At 48.5% G+C, this 21,467-nt stretch overlaps 1 protein-coding gene across 1 annotated transcript in view; it reads right to left on the reverse strand.

The window, feature by feature from the left end:
• The window catches only part of LOC142310902 (putative neutral ceramidase C), a 149,623-nt gene that overhangs the window by 22,895 nt on the left and 105,261 nt on the right, over nucleotides 1-21,467 (reverse strand). Inside the window, exons 17-18 of the mRNA XM_075348725.1 lie at nucleotides 20,679-20,774; nucleotides 1,483-1,635 (exon numbers count right to left, since the gene is read on the reverse strand). Coding sequence (XP_075204840.1) covers nucleotides 1,483-1,635; nucleotides 20,679-20,774 — 249 coding nt within the window. The remainder of the gene's footprint in view (nucleotides 1-1,482; nucleotides 1,636-20,678; nucleotides 20,775-21,467) is intronic.

Raw genomic sequence — 21,467 nt, forward strand, 5'->3', positions numbered from 1 at the left:
ATCAAGAATGACTTGGTACATTTGTCCACTAATCCTTCAGTTATATGAAGTTTGCCAGTGCTGTAGGTTGAAAAAACACCTTAGGCTATGTGCGCACGTTGCGTAAATACATGCAGTTACTCTGCGCTTTGTAGCGCAGCGTAACTGCATGCGTCCTGCGTCCCCTGCACTGTCTATGGAGATTGTGCAGGGGCCGTGCGCACGTGGCGTTTTAGAGCGCAGCGCTTCGGCTTCTGCCGAAGCGCTGCGTTCTAAGAAGTGACATGTCACTTCTTCCGTGCGCTTTGCCGGCAGCTCCTGCTCTGTCTAAGGGAGGAGCTGCAGGCAGAGCGCATGGAATCGGCTTTTTTTTTTTTCACTACGGACATTTCTGCAGCGATTTAAAGTGCACATGTGCTCTTCAGATCGCTGCAGAAATTTCTGCAGTGACTGTACGCAATGTGCGCACATAGCCTTACACCATGATGTTCCCACCTCCAAACTTCACTATTGGTATGGCATTTTTGGCATGATATACAGTGCCTTTTGTCCTCCAAACATTATATGTATCATTGCATCCAAAGAATTAAATTGTGGTGTCATCTAACTAGACTATGTTCTCCCAGTATTTCACAGGCTTCACTAAAGGTTGCTGAGGAAACTTTAAAACGCGTTTGAACATGCTTTTTGTTCATCAATAGAGACTTGCATGGGGAGCGTGCATATAGGCAATGAAGGTTGAGTGCGTTTCTTGTTGTTTTCTTTTAAACAATTGTACTTTCTGATTCCAGCTCTTTCTGTAACTCTCCACAGGTAGTCCTTGGCTCTTGTACAACTCTTTTGATAATTCTTTTAGTGCCTCTTTCTGAAATCTTACGGGGAACACCTAGTCGTAGCTGTTTATTGTGAAATTATGTTCTTTCCACGTCTGGATTATGGCCCCAACACTTCTCACTGGATCTGTCAGTAGTTTAGAAATTCATCTGTAACCATTAGTATGTTTTGTAGCAATAAGGTTGCAAAGGTCTTGAGGCAGCTCACTGGTTTTACCCATCTTAACATGTTTTTTGTTTGGTTCTTTGGTAATGAGACACCTTTCTATAGGCCATCAGTTGAACCAGCTGATATTATTTTTCACTAAGTGGCAGGATTGCTTTCTAATCACTGATAGATTTCAGCTGGTGTCATGAATTTCCATGGTCTTTTGCACCTCTTTTTCTTCATGTGCTCAATACTTTTTCCCTGTGATATTTCTAATTATTTTACATATCTTAATTAATGAACATCTATGGCTTGATTACTTTGCCTGTGTGAATTGGACATCTGATGAGAAATTCATGTCACTTACAAAATCGGTGATGTGTTCAATACTCATTTTACCTGCTGTATATTGCACAATTTGAGAAATCTTCTCAAATGATTGAAATGAAAACACTGGTAATATACGTACTACAAAATCGGAATGTGGCCTTATATGAAGGCGGAAACAAATTTCTGACTTACTGGTAAGTAGTTTGGCTGAACATCCACCAGCACACTTCCGAATGTTTTGTTGGTAGGAGCTGTGTCTACAGGAATGAAGGGCAACAAACTATTGAGGTCAGACTCATTAAAAAATGGAGGCTGTGGTCCTTTGGGCAGTTCTGAGACTGTATCCTGGAAGAGAAAGTAACTGAATAATTAATTAACTTGCAATTCATGTTGTACACTGTGTGCAGAATTATTAGGCAAGTTGTACTTTAGAGGTTTTTTTTATTATTGATCAACAACTATGTTCTCAATCAACCCAAAAGACTCATAAATATCAAAGCTTAATATTTTTGGAAGTTGGAGTGGGATTTTTTTTAGATTTGGCTATTTTAGGAGGATATCTGTTTGTACAGGTAACTATTACTGTGCAGAATTATTAGACAACTTTATAAAACCAAATATATTCCCATCTCACTAGTTTATTTTCACCAGGTAAACCAATATAACCACAAAATTTAGAAATAAACATTTCTGACATGCAAAAACAAAACCACAAAAAATTAGTGACAAATATAGCCACCTCTCTATATGATAACACTGAACAGCCTACCATCCATATATTCTGTCAGTTGCATGATCTGTTTACCATCAACATTGCGTGAAGCAGCCACCACAGCCTCCCAGACACTGTTCCGAGAGGTGTACTGTTTTCCCTCTCTGTAGATTTTACATTTTATGAGGGACCACAGGTTCTCTATGGGGTTCAGATCAGGTGAACAAGGGGGCCATGTCATTATTTTTTCCATCTTTTAGACCTTTTGCTGGCCAGCCACTCTGTGGAGTAGTTGGATGCATGTGATGGAGCATTGTCCTGCATGAAAATCATGTTTTTCTTGAACGATACTGACTTCTTCCTGTACCATTGCTTGAAGAAGTTGTCTTCCAGAAACTGGCAGTAGGTCTGGGAGTTGAGCTTCACTCCATCCTCAACCCGAAAAGGTCCCACAAGTTCATCTTTGATGATACCAGCCCATACCAGTACCCCACCTCCACCTTGCTGGTGTCTGAGTGAAGCTCTCTGCCCTTTACTGATCCAGCCTATGGCCCATCCATCTGGCCCATCAAGAGTCACTCTCATTTCATCAGTCCATAAAACCTTTGAAAAATCAGTCTTAAGATATTTCTTGGCCCAGTCTTGATGGTTTACCTTATGTTTGTTGTTCAAAGGTGGTCATTTTTCAGCCTTCCTTACTATGTCCATGTCCCTGAGTATGGCACACCTTGTGATTTTTGATACTCCAGTAACATTGCAGCTCTGAAATATCGCCAAACTGGCGGCAAATGGCATCTTGGCAGCTTCACGCTTGATTTTCTTCAATTCATGGACAGTTATTTTTGCCCAACACGCTTCTTGCGACCCTTTTGGCTATTTGCCATGAAATGCTTGATTGTTCGGTGATCACGCTTCAAAAGTTTGGCAATTTCAAGACTGCTGCATCCCTCTGCAAGACATCTCACAATTTTAAACTTTTCAGAGCCCGTCAAGTCTCTAATGACCCATTTTGCCAAAGGAAAGGAAGTTGCCTAATACAGTAATTAAGCACACCTTATATAGGATGTTGATGTCATTACACCACACCCCTCCTCATTACAGAGATGCACATCACCTGATTTACTTAATTGGTAGTTGGCTCTCAAGCCTATACATTTCGGAGTAGGACAACATGTATAAAAATTATCATGTGATCAAAATACTCATTTGCCTAATAATTCTGCACACAGTGTATCTTTAAAGGAAAACTCAAGGCAACACTGATATCTAGTACAAGGTCTGTGGGATTGGTGCATGAAGATATAGTCAATCGTTGGTGTCCTTTGATTCCTTGTCATGCACAGCCCTCTCTAGGCATTAAGTCAGGGTATGGGCACATGTCTGTTTCAGTTGGTTTTGTTCTGAATTCCAATTGAAAAAGTATTAAATGCCAAAAAGAATGAATATATTTTATGTAAAAATTACTTGTTCATATGTTCTGGCTTTTAAATGATTTTTAACCACTTCTAGTCTCCTGAGAGCAGGTAAAAGAAGTGAGCTGGCAATTCTTTAGGCGTTTTTTGCTCTGAAGACGCAATATATTTTAGAATAATGAGAATTCAATGAGAAAGCTCAAAAGACACCTGGGTGTCTTTTGAGCATTTTGACAGCCTTTTTGCTTGTAAAATTGCTACCTGTTTCTTCACTGCTAAACAGATTTAAAAAAGAAAAAATATCCATAAATCAGCAATGAAAAAAATACTGAAAAATTTTCAAATAAACCTACTGGGGCCATAAACATCAATAATGCACTCAAGAACTGGCTAAAAACTGGTTTGAAAAGGGGAAAAAATGCTGGTGTTTCCTGAAGTGCCTTTTTGTTGAAAAACCCAGTGGAATTCACCTGTTTGTAATAGACATTGGGTGCACAAACTCCAACATGTTTTTTTTTTCATGGTTTTCTCTTTTTTTCTATTATGTATTATGTTATGTCTATGAAATGTTATGTTGTAGAAACCATGTCCTCTTTAGCAATGTTCCCTCATCACTTTTCTTAATGTGTCATCTTCACTAAAATTCAAAAAAGATTAAAAGGTTGGGAGGCATCATACAGAAAATGATAAAATATAAAATCAGCTAAAACATCAAGCATCAGTATTTACCATTACAGATGAGCAAACCCAATGTTTGGTGTTCGGTTTTCGTCTGAACGATTTTTTAAAAAAAAAACAAAAAACAGAGTTTGGGTTCGGAGTTTGGGTACTTTACGTATGAACGTCACTCAATCGAGCATCGCTGTACTCGGGTACGCTCGGTGCTCAGACCAGTGAGAGCTGCTTGCAGTGTTTGAACGGCTCGCATTTGGGGTAACAAGAGCGTTATCATATGTGTGATGCCCTGGATTATCAGGACGTCACAGGGTATTGTGCAATCTGCTCTTCAGGGTATTGTGCAATCTGCAATATCCACCTCCTCCTTGCTTATGGGTCCCCAACTACACGGTGTTGCCAACATCAATGAAAGTCCTAGGTACACTCTGCACCACACCCACCAGACACACCAGTGGACGGCCTGAGTGGAATAGAGTCGACCACTGGGGGGGTTGGTTAAGGGGAAGTCAGGAGTGTCAGTCAGTGAGAGAGTGAAGGAGAGAAGGTCAGGAGCCGGGCTCCTTGGACGCAACTAGGTGGCAGACGGTGCTCTGGGCCTAGTGGGAGCTGGACCCCTGGTCGCAGGGAATCATGACAAGGGGCATGGAACTGTCAAGGAGGACAGCCAGCGGCCTTGTACCATCACCGGGCTGGGACCAGGGCTTGACGGGGTATGTGGACCCTAGGTCAGGGAGTAGCTTCAGGCAACCTGATAATTTACCCGACGAGAACGGAGCCTTCAAGATTCGCTCTCCACCCGCTCCAAAATCGGGGTACTAGCGTAGCAAGGGGGATAGGACTTTCCACTAAAACGGTCCAGAAAATCCCAAGTGTGAACCCTGAGAGCAAGCTCCCACAGTTAGCCACACTGGGGAGCGGGAACCGACTAGTTTTATGCTACCGAGACAACCAGAAGAGAGAACTTAGTGCCAGGAGTAAGGTCACAGATCACCAGGCAACACCATCAGGGATGGGACCCAACCTAGCTCCCCTCAGCAGCAGCGGTGTCCAGAACTTTAGTTTATCCAGTTGTCGGTGTCAGCTCTGTGGACTGAGTGAGTACGCAAGTGACCTTCTTCACTCCCCACGGCACTCCCCAAACACCATCACTGAGCACCCGGGGCATCCCCCTACCCGTGGAGGGTTCTAACACCTGATTGCCCCATTCCATCACCCCCGAGTACTCCCAACTGCAGTGGTGGTACTCCAAATTACCACATACCATGGGTTGCGTCACGAACTTTAACACAATCCCCTGTAAATAACCCCTTCATTTGAGTGGCTGCACGACCCCCGGGTCCGGACGCCCCTCGAGCCACCGCGGATCCGGATCCGAGCAGCCCGGCTGCTGACATGGGGGTGGCACATATGCAGTGTGCAACACCCAACAAAAAATGCAATAACTGCGCCAACGCACCCCCGGAAGTGATGTGCATATGGCTGGCTGCATGTGAGCAGTGACCGCACTACCAATCAGTGACTTCCATTGTGGTTCGGGCCAAGTCCAAACCCGTGAAAGCACAGTTCAGCTGCATGCCTGAACCGAACTTCCATGGATTCACTCATCTCTATTTACCATCATAAAGTAGCATCACCTCATGGTGCAAGCCCCAAACAATGGGACACATACACAGTAACACTCATTGATGACAACATGGTAACAAAAATTAAATATAATTAGATGGCAACAATGTAAAGATTGTTGTGAATACTAGTAATAGCAGAAATTAACTCATAAGTAGAGTTGAGCGCGGTTCGCGGTTCGAGGTTCTCCAGTTCTAGGCTCGAGTGATTTTGGGGCCTGTTCTAGATCGAACTAGAACTCGAGCTTTTTGCAAAAGCTCGATAGTTCTAGAAACGTTCGAGAACGGTTCTAGCAGCAAAAAAACAGCTAATTCCTAGCTTGGTTTCCGCTGTAATAGTGTAAGTCACTCTGTGAATCACACTATTATGACATTTCAGTGTATAGTGTGCGTGAACAGCGCCTTCAGATCACTGCTGTTTCTATAATGGCGATCGCCTTTTTTTTTTTTTTCCTTGTCTTCCTTCCCTAAGCGCGCGTGTGTAGTGGGGCGGGCCAGCATGTCAGCCAATCCCAGACACACACACAGCTAAGTGGACTTTTAGCCAGAGAAGCAACGGCATGTGTGATAGGATGTCCATGTCACATGTCCCTGCATTATAAAACCGGACATTTTCCTCCAGGACGCCATTATCTCTTCTGCGTCTTTGGTGTCAGACATCACTGTCGCAGCTCCGTCCTCCTGAGTCCTATCGCCGATACAGCTGTATGCGCTCCATACACAGCGCTGGACAGCTTAGGGATAGCACTTTCTAGCAGTCCTTTTAAGGGCTCAAACCGTTAGGGTCAGAGCCATAGGTGACAGGTCCTGAAAACAGCGACAGCGTCTGTGTAGCCAAGGTCAGGGATTTCCTCCCTGCATTTCCCTATTAGGAGGGAATAGAAAGGCAGGCTTCCATTCCTCTACCCAGACCCACAATCCTGGCACGTACCCTCCTGTCCTCTGCACACTCCAACTCATTATAACTAAGCCATTATACTAGCAAACACTCAGTGTACCTAGTGGCATCCTAAACGTGGCTATTGGACTTTGCTATAGTCACACTAGTGCAAAGACATTTGCAGAGCACGTCTGCCTGCATTGCACACTCCATCTCATTATAACTAAGCCATTATACTAGCAAACACTCAGTGTACCTAGTGGCATCCTAAACGTGGCTATTGGACTTTGCTATAGTCACACTAGTGCAAAGACATTTGCAGAGCACGTCTGCCTGCATTGCACACTCCAACTCATTATAACTAAGCCATTATACTAGCAAACACTCAGTGTACCTAGTGGCATCCTAAACGTGGCTATTGGACTTTGCTATAGTCACACTATTGTAAAGACATTTGCAGAGCGCGTCTGCCTGCATTGCACACTCCAACTCATTATAACTAAGCCATTATACTAGCAAACACTCAGTGTACCTAGTGGCATCCTAACCGTGGCTATTGGACTTTGCTATAGTCACACTAGTGCAAAGACATTTGCAGAGCACCTCTGCCTGCATTGCACACTCCAACTCATTATAACTAAGCCATTATACTAGCAAACACTCAGTGTACCTAGTGGCATCCTAAACGTGGCTATTGGACTTTGCTATAGTCACACTAGTGCAAAGACATTTGCAGAGCACCTCTGCCTGCATTGCACACTCCAACTCATTATAACTAAGCCATTATACTAGCAAACACTCAGTGTACCTAGTGGCATCCTAAACGTGGCTATTGGACTTTGCTATAGTCACACTAGTGCAAAGACATTTGCAGAGCACCTCTGCCTGCATTGCACACTCCAACTCATTATAACTAAGCCATTATACTAGCAAACACTCAGTGTACCTAGTGGCATCCTAAACGTGGCTATTGGACTGTTGTCTAGTCACACTAGTGCAAAGACATTTGCAGCATGTCTGCCTGCATTGCACACTCCAACTCATTATAACTAAGCCATTATATTAGCAAACACTCAGTGTACCTAGTGGCATCCTAAACTTGGCTATTGGACTTTGCTATAGTCCCACTAGTGCAAAGACATTTGCAGAGCACGTCTGCCTGCATTGCACACTCCAACTCATTATAACTAAGCCATTATACTAGCAAACACTCAGTGTACCTAGTGGCATCCTAAACGTGGCTATTGGACTTTGCTATAGTCCCACTAGTGCAAAGACATTTGCAGAGCACGTCTGCCTGCATTTCATACTCCAACTCATTATAACTAAGCCATTATACTAGCAAACACTCAGTGTACCTAGTGGCATCCTAAACGTGGCTATTGGACTTTGCTATAGTCACACTAGTGCAAAGACATTTGCACAGCACCTCTGCCTGCATTGCACACTCCAACTCATTATAACTAAGCCATTATACTAGCAATTTTTGCTGCCAGTTTAAGGGCCGTAGTTGCATTGTCAGGGATATTTATTCTTTATTATTCTGCTGTTAATAAAGCTAGACCACCACTGCAATCTACACCACCTCTCAATTTTTACTACCACATTTTCAGTGCACAATCTTGTCGCAATCAACATGAGTGGCAAAATGACAGATGCTGGTGGAAAGGGGAAGAGGCGTGGTGGAAAAGGCAAAAAAGGTTTTGTCCGTGGGGAAGGTGGCAAAGCTCCATTATCATCTGCTGAAGATAGACCATCTACCAGCAAAAGTAAGATGTCTACTACTTACCGTGGACAATCCGATGTGCTCCCTTTTTTACGGACACGAACAACAGGAACAAAGGTAGATGATGGGCAAAAAAGGAAAATGCTTGAATGGATCTCAAGTGGTCCAACAAGTGCCCTCTCAGCCACTTCAAGTACCGCATCCAAAAAACACCAGTCCTCTGAGTTGTCATCCCAATCAAACTTGATTTCTCCCAGCTCTGAAGTCTCCATCAGCCCTGCACAGTATGGTGGAACTGAGATGGCTGAGTCTGCAGAGCTGTTCAGTCACACTATAGCCTGGGAATCAGAGGTCTGCTCCCAAGCTACAGTGAGTACAGAACAGGAAATGGTCTGCAGTGATGCCCAGAACCTTTGTGACTCTGATTCAGGCCGTGAGGACCAAGATTCGGAGCATAATGTTGACCCTTTGTCACAAACTGTAACACCTGTGGTTATAGACAATGAGGAACATACTGATGAAGATGAGACTCAGATACCCGATTGGGATGACAACTTAAATATTCGGTCAGGGCAAGAAGAGGCTCGGTCAGAGGGGGAGGGGAGTGCAAACACAACAATTGATGATGAAGTTCTAGATCCCACCTACTGTCAACCCACAGTCAGGCACTCGAGGAGGTCAACAGAGGTGGTGGAGGAGGATGCAACTGATGACGAAGTTACCTTGCGCCTTCCTGGACAGAGTCGGAGTACTGGTAGCACGTCTACAACTGCATCCTCAGCCACCACTCTGCCTCTGAGCATTATTCGGGGTGGATCATCAGGTCACATGGCCTCTAAGCCTTGCCTAGCCTGGTCCTTTTTTGACATAGAAAAAGATCGCCCAAATTATGTGATCTGTAAAATTTGTCATGGTTCTCTTAGTAGAGGTCAAAACCTCAGCAGTTTGACAACTTCTTCCATGAATCGTCACATGAATAAATATCATATGGCCCGGTGGGAAGCTCACCGTGCTGCAATGCGGCCTAGCGGAGCGAACCATCCACCGCCTGCCCCTTCCAGTGCATCCGCGCGCTCGTCATCTTCTAGGACTGTGGGGACAGCTGTCACACCTGTTTTTCCACCCACAACTTCCACCACTGTAACCGCAACAGGCAGTTTGCTTGGTAGGTCGTCAGTTGTTTTGGAAGGGGAAACAAGTGAGTGTGTACAGCTGTCTCAGACATCGATAGCACCAACTTTGGATGAAGGCAACATCATGTCTCCGCCTGCACTTTCCTCACAAACCTGCATTTTTCCAGGGACACCCTACTCAACACCGTCTACACACAGCAGCCAGATCTCTGTCCCTCAGATGTGGACAAATAAAAGGCCATTTCCTGCGACCCATGACAAAGCTAAGAGTTTGACTCTATCCCTCTGTAAGCTGTTGGCTACAGAAATGCTGCCTTTCCGCCTAGTGGACACACAGGATTTTAGAGACCTTATGTCTGTCACTGTGCCCCAGTACCAGATGCCTAGTCGCCACTACTTCTCTAAGAAAGGTGTGCCCGCGCTACACCAGCATGTCGCACACAACATCACCGCTTCCTTGAGAAACTCTGTGTGTGAACGGGTGCATTTCACCACCGATACTTGGACCAGTAAGCATGGACAGGGACGTTACATGTCGCTGACTGGGCACTGGGTAACTATGGTGATAGATGGTGAAGGGTCTGCTGCACAAGTCTTGCCGTCCCCACGACTTGTGTGTCAATCCTCTGTCTGTCCAAGTTCCGCCACTGCTTCTGCATCCTCCACCTCATCTGGGTCCTCCACCTCCGCCCCAAGCCTGCCTGGTCAGGCCACCAGCGTTCTCACTGCGCAGAAGGAATCACGCACCCCTCATTACTATGCTGGCAGCAGAGCGCAACGGCATCAGGCGGTCTTTAGCTTGACATGTCTTGGGAATAAGAGTCACACAGCTGAGGAGTTGTGGTCAGCTATGCGGTCCGAGTTTAATAAATGGTTGTCTCCACTCAACCTGCAGCCTGGTAAGGCCGTGTGCGACAATGCTGCAAACCTGGGTGCGGCCCTTCGCCTGGGCAAGGTGACACACGTACCTTGTATGGCTCACGTGTTGAACCTTGTCGTGCAGCAATTTTTAACACAGTATCCCGGCCTAGATGGCCTTCTGAACAGGGCACGAAAACTGTCTGCTCACTTCCGCCGTTCAAGCGCCGCAGCTGAGCGACTTGCATCACTCCAGAAGTCTTTCGGCCTGCCGGTTCATCGCCTGAAATGCGATGTGGCGACACGCTGGAATTCAACTCTCCACATGTTACTGCGACTGTGGCAGCACCGCCGTGCCCTGGTGCAATACGTCATGACGTATAGCCTGGGCCAACGAGATGCAGAGGTGGGGCAGATCACCCTGATGGAGTGGTCTCAGATCAAGGACCTATGCACCCTTCTGCACAGTTTCGACATGGCGACGAATATGTTTAGCGCTGACAATGCCATTATCAGCATGACGATTCCAGTCATTTACATGCTGGAACACAAGCTAAACACTATTCGGAGTCAGGGGGTGGGACAACAGGAAGGGGATGAACTACAGGAGGATTCATATGCGCAAGACACAACAACATCACCAAGGTCCAGACGTTCATCATCACCAAGGCGCCAGGCATGGGAGCATGGGGGACAGGGATCAACAAGGGCGCATGGTAGCAGGCAAGATGTTGAGGAAGGTGCAGGAGGACATGAAGAAATGGAGGACGAACTGTCCATGGACATGGAAGACTCAGCAGATGAGGGAGACCTTGGTCAAATTTCAGTTGAAAGAGGTTGGGGGGAGATGTCAGAGGAAGAAAGAACGGTTAGCACCTCTATGCCACAAACACAGCGTGGACTTGGTCCGCATGGCTGCGCAAGACACATGAGTGCCTTCTTGTTGCACTACCTCCAACATGACCCTCGTATTGTCAAAATTAGAAGTGATGATGACTACTGGCTTGCCACACTATTAGATCCCCGGTACAAGTCCAAATTTTGTGACATAATTCCAGCCATAGAAAGGGACGCACGTATGCAGGAGTATCAGCAGAAGCTGTTACTCGATCTTAGATCCGCTTTTCCACCAAACAACCGTGCAGGTGCAGGGAGTGAATCTCCCAGCTGTAACTTGACAAACATGGGACGGTCTTGTCATCTTCAACAGTCTACACGTACCAGTAGGACCGTATCTGGTGCTGGTAACAGCAATTTTATGGAATCTTTTCATAATTTTTTTAGACCCTCCTTTGCAAGGCCACCAGAGACAACAAGTCTGACACATAGTCAACGGTTGGAGAGGATGATACAGGAGTATCTCCAAATGAACATCGATGCCATGACTTTGCAAATGGAGCCTTGCTCCTTTTGGGCTTCAAACCTAGAAAAATGGCCAGAGCTCTCAACTTACGCCTTGGAGATTTTGTCGTGTCCAGCTGCCAGCGTTGTCTCTGAACGTGTCTTCAGTGCTGCTGGGTGTGTGCTGACAGATAAGCGCACGCGTCTGTCCAGTGACAATGTGGACAGACTGACGTTCATCAAAATGAACAAGTCATGGATCCAGAAGGAATTTACAACCCCTGTGTCATCCTGGGGAGAGTAAATGCTTGTGGATTTGGAATGTGCTTGATGCAAATCTAGCTGTGAAGTGTACAACTAGGGCACAAGTGCTGCCACTGAATGGGTGGGTGTGTGTGGGGCACAATTTTTGGAAAAAAAGGGAGACTCCGCTTGGAGTAACCCTTGCTTGCTGTGTTTTTAAAAGAAGCCAAGATGAACAGAGATGGGATCAGGAAAGACTTTGCTACCTACCCTGGTGTCATCCTGGGGACGGTTAATTATGGCGTATTTTGGAATGTGCTTGATGCAAATCTAGCTGTGAAGTGTACAACTAGGGCACAAGTGCTGCCACTGAATGGGTGGTGGGTGTGTGTGGGGCACAATTTTTGGAAAAAAAGGGAGACTCCGCTTGGAGTAACCCTTGCTTACATTGTTTTTAAAAGAAGCCAAGATGAACAAGTCATGGTTCAGCAAAGACTTTATCTACCTACCCCGGTGTCATGCTGGGGACGGTTAATTATGGCGTATTTTTGAATGTGCTTGATGCAAATCAAAACATCCTGTTTGCAACTAGGGCCCAAGTGCTGCCACTGATGGGGTGGGTGTCTGTGTGGCCCAATTTTTGGAAAAAAGGGAGACTCCGCTTGGAGTAACCCTTGCTTGCTGTGTTTTTAAAAGAAGCCAAGATGAACAGAGATGGGATCAGGAAAGACTTTGCTACCTACCCTGGTGTCATCCTGGGGACGGTTAATTATGGCGTATTTTGGAATGTGCTTGATGCAAATCTAGCTGTGAAGTGTACAACTAGGGCACAAGTGCTGCCACTGAATGGGTGGGTGTGTGTGGGGCACAATTTTTTGAAAAAAGGGAGACTCCGCTTGGAGTAACCCTTGCTTGCTGTGTTTTTAAAAGAAGCCAAGATGAACAGAGCTGGGGTCAGGAAAGACTTTGCTACCTACCCCGGTGTCATCCTGGGGACGGATAAGAATGGCATATTTTTGAATGTGCTTGATGCAAATCTAGCTGTGAATTGTACAACTGGGGCACAAGTGCTGCCACTGAATGGGTGGGTGTGTGTGGGGCCCAATTTTTGGAAAAAAAGGGAGACTACGCTTGGAGTCACCTTGCGGTGTTTTACATGATTTTAGAAGGGCGTGCCATGCCTATATCTGTGTGTCCTCCTCTTTTTCCTTGTCCAGCTGTTTTGTTTTCGCATGAGTATATGTCCTTGTCACTTTCTCATGTGTTTGTGTTGTGTTGTGAGTTGTTTGTGACCTTTTGGACACCTTTGAGGGTGTTTTCTAGGTGTTTTTATGTGTTTGTGATTGCCTGCCATTGTTTCCTATGCAGTTTGAGTTCGGTTCGTCGAACGTTCGACGAGCCGAACTCGAACGGGACCTCCGTTCGGCGAACCGACCTCGAGCCGAACCGGGACCGGTTCGCTCATCTCTACTCATAAGTAGGTTATGTACAGTAAATCACTGCATAAAAGACACTATATAAGTCGCTTCACCATCGTCACAAAAACTGGTTATACAAAGGTTTATTCTTGGATCCCACCAATACAGAGTCCATACATGTCACTACATGGACATTTCTTCCCATTTCACAAGTACTGAACCAAAAAATATGTGATCCACATGTCAATAAACAGTCAAATTACAAGTTTGACAATTTGTCTGTTTCAGTACAGGGATATATAACCAAGGAACTTGTCAACTTGTCACTCCTTTATTTTGAAGTGAAAACCTAATGTGACAACCAAAGAACACACATGTATAAAAGGATGATCTATGGCCGTGTACCCCCCTGAAGACATCACTGGTGTTTATGCAAATGTGTGATACATATTTTTATTGCTAAGCTATTGAAACGTAGTACTGCCAAAGGTCACAAGATATCACTGTTTCCTATACACTCCTGTCTATCACAGAGTAAGGGTTTGGGTTTTTCTAACAGAAATAACAAGGATAGTGTCGGCAGGGTTAACTGCAGAGCCAGCTTACAGGGGAGGAGTAGAAGTGGAGTAGAGGTTATATAGGAAGAAGGAGTGCGGAGAGTGCAATGTGGAGTGTGTGAAGAATACCTGATAGGAGCCGACAAGTGTAGTGAGCTGTTGGAAGGTACAAGGGAGCATGAACCGAAAAAATTGTTAGTGGCGACAGAAATTTATTACAGAAGCAAGTGGGTGCAACATGTATGAGAGCAGTCTTCAACCGGAGTGATTCCAGTGTTGGCCAGCTGTTAAAGGGGAACTTGAAAGAGGAAGGATCTGCCTAGCCGGAAACACGGGAATAGGGTATTGGCTCAAGGAGCGGCCTTCATATGGAATCACAGTCAGGGGTTTGGGTGAGGGAGCTATAGTGTTACTGTCATGATCCAGGACCAGTATTCTCTGCACCAGAGTTTCACAGACCTGGCTTGGTCATGTCAGGGGTTAACTCCCTTCAGCCTCATTCTGGTTTCAGGAGACACTATATATGGTCTCTGAACCTGCATTCCTGTGCTGGTTATAGTTTTGCTCTGCAGGCTGTGACTTGCTGTGGTGAGATTTCCTGGTTTATCTGACTCCTTGTAGTTGTGCCCTTACCTGTACACTCCCCTGTTCGTCCATCGGTCCCAGTCCCTGACTTCCCGCTCCTGTCTGTTGTTTGTGTTTTCCTCTGCATTTCTGATCTCCCGGCTTCTGACTTGGTTGTGTTTTCTGACTTGATTTTGATCCTCCCTCTGCATTGACTTGACTTCCCGGCTAGACCTAGACTGTTTGTCAACTCTTTTGCCCCCTGATGGTTTGTCTGTTAACTGCCTGCTGGAGTTACTCTGCTGTACTGCAGCTGCCTTTTTATTATAGTGTAACTTTGACTCTCCTTCACTACTCTGCCGTCACACAGTGGGGATTACACTGTACTACTGTGACACCCTGGCAAAACCAGGTAGTCACACAGTTTTAGGCTCCTGCACAACATCGCTCCCTCACAGGGTTAAAGCAGCTGACAAAACCCTAGTCACCCCCTCAGAGAAGGACAGACACACCAGTGGGCGGGACTAGGTGAAAGGAAAACGCCCACCTAGGGGTCTGGAGAGCCTGGGGCGGGAAAACAGGAGATAAGTTTTGAAGTTGGAGTAAGGAGGAGAAGCTGACAGGTGTCAGGGTCGGAGCCCTGACACATTGGATAGGTGGCAGATGTTGGTCACCGGAAGCATGGGATGGGAAGACGGCTCGGCAGATCCGAGGTGGACTGGGGCAGGGTTGTAGCCTGCCGGTACCGACACCGGAGAACCGTCCCAGAAACCGTGCACACCAGGTGGTACTCGGACCCTGAAGCCAGGACCGGCACAGACGGCCTAGCTAATTAACCGATTGAGGGCAGGATTTCAGGTCCTGTTCCAAACTAAGTCCCAAAAAGTAGACAACCACCCACAGAGAGGGACAGGGAATCCGCCAGGGCCTGGTAGATCCCACGGGTCAGCGTCTGACGGGCACAGCTCCCAACCAGAGGACCGGGAGCGGACTCCTGCGTTACACACAGGGAAGTCTAGACAAGAAAACACAAAGTGCAGAGGAAAGGGGTAGTGACCATCAGCCCGGGTGTAGGACCAGATACACCCATCTGCGGCAGCCAGCCACCATCACCTTGGTTTACCAAAAGACTTGTCTGATTGATTCAACAGTGAGTAACATTCCCGGCCTGACCGGGTGCGCCGGCCCCTGCCGTCATCATCCCCTGCACAGAGACACTGGGCCCCGGGGTATCCATCCCTGCCCACGAAGGGGTTAACATCCAGCTGCCAGCCCATTGCCCCTGGGAGCCCCACAATAGCAGCGGTGGTGCTACATCTCACCACACACCGTGGGTGGCGTCACAGACAGTTTTCAACAACCCCCGTACAAATACGTCCCCCTTTTATTCGAAGTGTCCATGTGACCCCCGGGTCCGGTAGAGTCCCTCGAGCCATACCGCAGATCCGGATCCGGGCAGCACAGCTGCTGGCACGGGGGCGGCACACTACATCTTACTACCCCTTTGTATAGCGTGACAGTTACACATTGACCCATGTGGTCCTGCACTATGAAGAAGGTATCGGCTCATGAAACGACCTTCATAACAAATCATGATCGGTTGTTTAGCTGCGGGAGCCATAGCATTACACATTGACCCGTGTGGTCCCACATGAAGAAGAAGGAGGTGTCCCTCATTTGTGCTGCCTGTTTACTGTACAAAAGTAGAATGCCATTGCCAGAAACCATTAGGAGTGAGCCTCTGTGTTATACAGAAGATAAAGTGAAGTGTGCTGTCTGCTGCTCTATGTACCCATGTTGATTGCCAAGTATAGTGTACCTTGTTTATAACAACTCGTCTCGTGTCCTTATCCTGAAGATAAATAGGCTTAAAGAGGAACAGAACCAACTGGGTCCAAATGCGTTCACAGCAATCCTTTCATCACACCCACAACAATGCCTTATTTCTGTAGCATGCTGGGGCGCACAAAATGAGTCCATCGCCCATGGCTACTGCCACGTATGCGTCGCGGGCGGAGGAGGGGACGCTGCGCTCACCCACTGCTCGGGTCCGGCTGCTGCTGCTACTGCTCGGTGGTGGCTCGAGCGGTGGGCCGGATCCTGGGGTCTCGAGCGGCGCTCCTCGCCCGTGAGTGAAAGGGGGGTGGTTTGGTTTAGGGATATTGTCCGTGACGCCACCCACGGTTGTGGTGAGGTTGTGACACCACCGCTGCTCTGGACGGGGATCCCAGGAGCGATGACAGGGAGCAGCTTGGATGTTGGTTCTCCCCTCCGTGGGTAGGGGGGTTGGTTGTCCCGGGGCCCGGTCAGGGGTAGGGATATAGGGCAGGCGGGTTACGGGGCCTGGTGAGGTGCAGGGTCGCGGGGGCAGCACTGTGCTGCATGGCACGGTGGTACTCACTCAGCCAATGACGAATGCAAAGTCTCCGGTAAAACAAACGGCTGGATGGACGGGTCCCACAGACGGCTGCGGTGTTTCTTCTCCCGGCAGGTTGATGGTGACTGCCTTTCCCTGCACCTGTGTAGTGTGTACGGTTCCAATGGGTTCCCACCGGTAACCCGCTCCCCAGCTTGGATGGAGGCTGAGGGAGCCCCTTTTGCCTGCAGGCTCTGGCCCTGGGAACTGTAGCCTTGGCGGTGACTGTGTTTCCCTTTACGGTTTGAGCTGTCGCCTTCAATCGGGTCTTGGCTGCTGGGAAACCCCGGAGGTTCCATTCGGTAATGGATTTGACAATTTGAACAGCGACTCCTAGCCTTGTCGGGGTCCGTAAGCCCTGCCGGATGGTGCTGGCTTCTCTTTGTTCACCGGTCCGGTACTGCCGGGCCACCGCCCGTCCACGGTCCTTACGGCTCACTCTAATCGGCCTCTCCTGCAGACGGTCACCACCGTCTGCCAACCTTGCTGTACCGTCTGGGCCACACACCCGGACCACCTTCAGACTGCTCCTCTACCACTTTACTTCCTCTCTCTTCAAAACTCTAATCTTAACTCCTTCCTTTTCCCGCCTCCAGGACTGTGAACTCCTCGGTGGGCGGGACCGACCGCCTGGCCCACCCCCTTGTGTGGACATCAGCCCCTGGAGGAAGGCAACAAGGATTTTGTGTTTGGCTTCGGTGTGCCTAACCGGGGTGTGGGGTGTGTTGGTGTAGTTCTGTGACGACCTGGCTTGTCCAGGGCGCCACATATGCATTTACACATGTCCCCTGATTGATAAAAGGGGTGATAATGTGGCGCCCTGGACAAGCCTGGGAGAGGCCGCCAGCAAGATGTACATGCCGTCCCGAAGCACCGTAGCCCCCGCGCCTGGAATAGCGGCGTGGGTGGAGATCTGGACCGCGCAGCTCTATCAGAGGCTGCAGGTAAAGATGCAGCTCCTCTTGGAGGAGTGGGAGACTGACATGACGGAGGTCATAGCGACCGTGCGGAGACGCGAGGAGGAAGTTGCGGAAGGGAGGGTGAGTGACCCACGTCCCGGTACCCCTAGTGGGTCGGTCATCGTGGCTGCGGGACCCGGTCTGAACCCCCTCGCCCTACTGCCTCCCTCGCCACCTGTCCCCGGCTGCCGTGACCCCGTCACTAGGCCCGCTACCACCGCAACCGGTAGCGATACCCAGCATGTCCGCCCAGGTGGACCGACCTGTAGCCGGAGCCCGTAGCCGACCGGAGGTGCTACCTTGGAAAGCCCCGAAACCCGAACCGGAGGCATTCCCCGAGAGATTCCCCAAGCCGGAGCCGACAGCCCGCTCCGTGCCGAAGGCCCAGCGGAAGAAAGCCCCTGTGCCCATCCCCCACACTTCAGCTGAGGCCGAGCCGGGTTGCCGCTGCAAGGCGGCGCCCAAGGCCAAGTCACCGCGGGACCCTCCGCCCAGATCACCAGCAGTGGGCAGTGTTCAACAGGTCTCGCGGGGCCCGACCCGTGCGCCGGAGCTCGCAGCAGCACCGTACTGGGATAGGGAGCTGGTACCATTGGGCCCAGAAATCGAGGAGAGGGAGAAGAAGAAGGCGGAGCTGGTGGCCCGCACAATCAGGGAGAAGGAGAACCTGAGGCAGGCGACCTTCCGAGTCTGGGGCCCCCTGTATGAAGGGCAGGTGAGGCGATTTGATGTCCGCTGGGGCTTTGGTTTCATCTACGAACCGGGCCTGGAGGCTGAAGTGTTCATAGCCCGACAGGATGTGAATGCCCACCTCCCAGAGGAGCACCCAGGCTGCAACCTGATGCCAGGGGACCTGGTGCAATACACCTGGCACTGTGGGGAGAGGGGGTGGTTTGCGCTGGATGCGAAGCTGAGGGGCAGCCAGGAGGCCCGTGTGAGCACCGCACCCCCTCCCCCAGGTGATGCCGAGGACTCCGAGTGATGGCAGCGGAGCACCGTTGTCATCGTCCCCGTTGGAACCACAGTGTGTGTTGAAAGTACCGTTTAAAAGAATGATAAGTAAATGATACCGTGAAAAAGTTACCTGATTGTCAACCTTGATTTGGAACCGGTCGTAGCCGGAAGCTGGTCCCCGTTGGGACCCCCTTCACCACCTTACATAAGAAACTACTTATGAACAGGCCCGAGAACTTGCAGGGCAACCACAAACTTGTGGCATGTAAATAAATATGTTGTTGTGGCTTCTACCGTTACCGCCTCCGGAGAGGCAGATTGGAGGAAGGGCCCGCAGTGGAGTAGGCTGGGGCCCAGCCACCACCGGAACCGGTGGCAATCCTCTGGGGGTTTCAGGGGTTCCCCATGGACGTGGGTCCCCTGAAAAGGACAGAACCCGCTCGGGCAACTTGTGCAGGACTGGGGTCAAGGGGTGCTGCCTGTTTGCTTAGGGGCAGCATCAGGGCCAGGTTGCTTGGGTGGGAGAGAGCGGAGGCCGTAACCGTTTGCAGCCGTTAGTAATGTTTAAGTAAGAGTACCTCCCAATGAGGGAAGATGTTATTATACTTGTATGTCTGTTACCGTTTTTTTATATTTTTCAGTTGGTGAAAATTAAACCGGTGATGGACGGTCTGCATTTAACTAAGGGGGAATGTGGCGCCCTGGACAAGCCAGGGGCCACAGAGAACAACACCTACACACCCCCAGCAGTTCACAGCAGACATCCCCATTGAGACCTGGTTTCTTCCTCGGGCTCAGACAGACACACCAGGTGGGCGGAGTCAGGAGATGGAGACGCCCACCGAGGAGTTTGGCTGGCCTGAGGCAGGAAGCAGGTCCTGTCAAGTCTAGGAGAGGAAGAGAGAGGAGGTCTGCAGAGAGGCAGACGCAGACTGGGGCCTAGGTTGGAGCCTAGGGCCCTCGTGCTGTAGAGAGGCAGACGGTAGTGGCCGTCTGTGTGAGCCGGGAAGACAGTCTGGTGGAACCGGAGGTAGCCGGGGCTGGGCGGTGGCCCACCGGTACTGAACCAGGGAGCCAGCTGGAAACCGGAGCGCAGGAGGAGCGTGCACGGAGGCGAGAGAAAGGACTTACACTACCAACCAGGGTCAGGGGAAAAACTACCGCAGTCGTCTGTGGGACCCGTCCATCCAGCCGAGTGTTTTACCGAGAACTGTGTCTTCATCATTGGGCTGAGTGAGTACCACCATGCCGTGCGGCACAGCGCTGCCCCCGTGACCCTGAACCTCACCAGGCCCCGTAACCCGCCTGCCATCCATCCCTTCCCCCATCACCGGGCCCCGGGACAACCAACCCCCTACCCACGGAGGGGAGAACTAACAACAAAGCTGCTCCCTGTCACCGCTCCCGGGATCCCCGTCCAGAGCAGCGGTGGTGTCACCAATATCACCACAACCGTGGGTGGCGTCACGGACAATAATCAAAACCCCCACAATCAAAATCCCCTTTTCACTCACTGGCGAGGAACGCCGCTCGAGTCCCCGGGATCCGGCCCACCGCTCGAGCCACCACAGAGCAGCGGCAGCAGCGGCCGGACCCGAGCAGTGGGAGAGCGCAGCGTCCCCTCCTCTGCCCGCGACAATAACATGAAGACGAGCTCCTGTATCATCACGCGTGGAGGCTCTAGAAGATGGTAAAGTTGCAGATGGAATTGTAAGGAAAAGGTTATATATTCAGCACTCAGATGGGAATTCCACCTGCTAAGCCTTGACAAACTTTGCTAAATGTACCCAGTTAATGTATATAAAACTGTCAATATATGCTATTTGTATTGGCAAAAATAACTAGTGAAAAGGCAAAACTTAAAACATGCAACCAAATAAACAGACTTTGATGCAAAACAATTAGCTTTCATTACCTCTGCAATCGCTTTTGCCAGAACTCTGAACTGCTGCACGTAAGCGGAAAGAGTGTGCGGCCCATAAATAGTAGATGCGGCCTCGTATCTTTGAGCCTGTAATCAGAAACACAAGTGTGCTGACATTATCAGTTGGGGGTGAACTCAGTCATTACCATTCCAGAGACAATTACTGATAAATTATTTACATAGAAAATATATTACTTCAATTTTTTGTTTCTGATCAAAGTTTACTCAGTAGACAGAAAATAACAGAATTACACAAAGATAAATTGAGAAAGCAAAGAATTTTACAGAATTGGGGGAACAATTTTTAATTTTTTCGAACACAGCGCCCCCTTTGGCTACAGAAAAAAATGTAGCAAAAATGCAACGTGTGAACAGAGCCTTAGATTTTTGTAGAGGTCTAAAAAGTGATGTTTTGTGTACATTTGGGATTGCAGCTCGACCCCATCCTAATTATGGATTATGAATGCAGTAGGCATCGATATGTCAAGAAGGAAACAAGTTTCAGAACAAGTGTGAAAGAATATGCTCAATTTAAAAACTAAAATAGAAAAGACTTCTTGGGTAAAAATACAATTTAAAGGCAAATTATTTTTATTGGATATAGTTTCTTTTTAAGGTGGTTGCCATAACTCCCCACCTTGAATAAAGCATATTACACCTCCTACCTCCTATGGTAATATGTGCCTATCATATGTACTGTATAGTTGTATGTCCTATATACATGCAGAGACCTATAGCGTTTTATAAGGAGAGGGTAGTCATCCTTGACAAAAAAGAGAG

This window comes from Anomaloglossus baeobatrachus, chromosome 5 (assembly GCF_048569485.1).
Source record: "Anomaloglossus baeobatrachus isolate aAnoBae1 chromosome 5, aAnoBae1.hap1, whole genome shotgun sequence".
In the NCBI taxonomy this organism is placed as follows: domain Eukaryota; kingdom Metazoa; phylum Chordata; class Amphibia; order Anura; family Aromobatidae; genus Anomaloglossus; species Anomaloglossus baeobatrachus.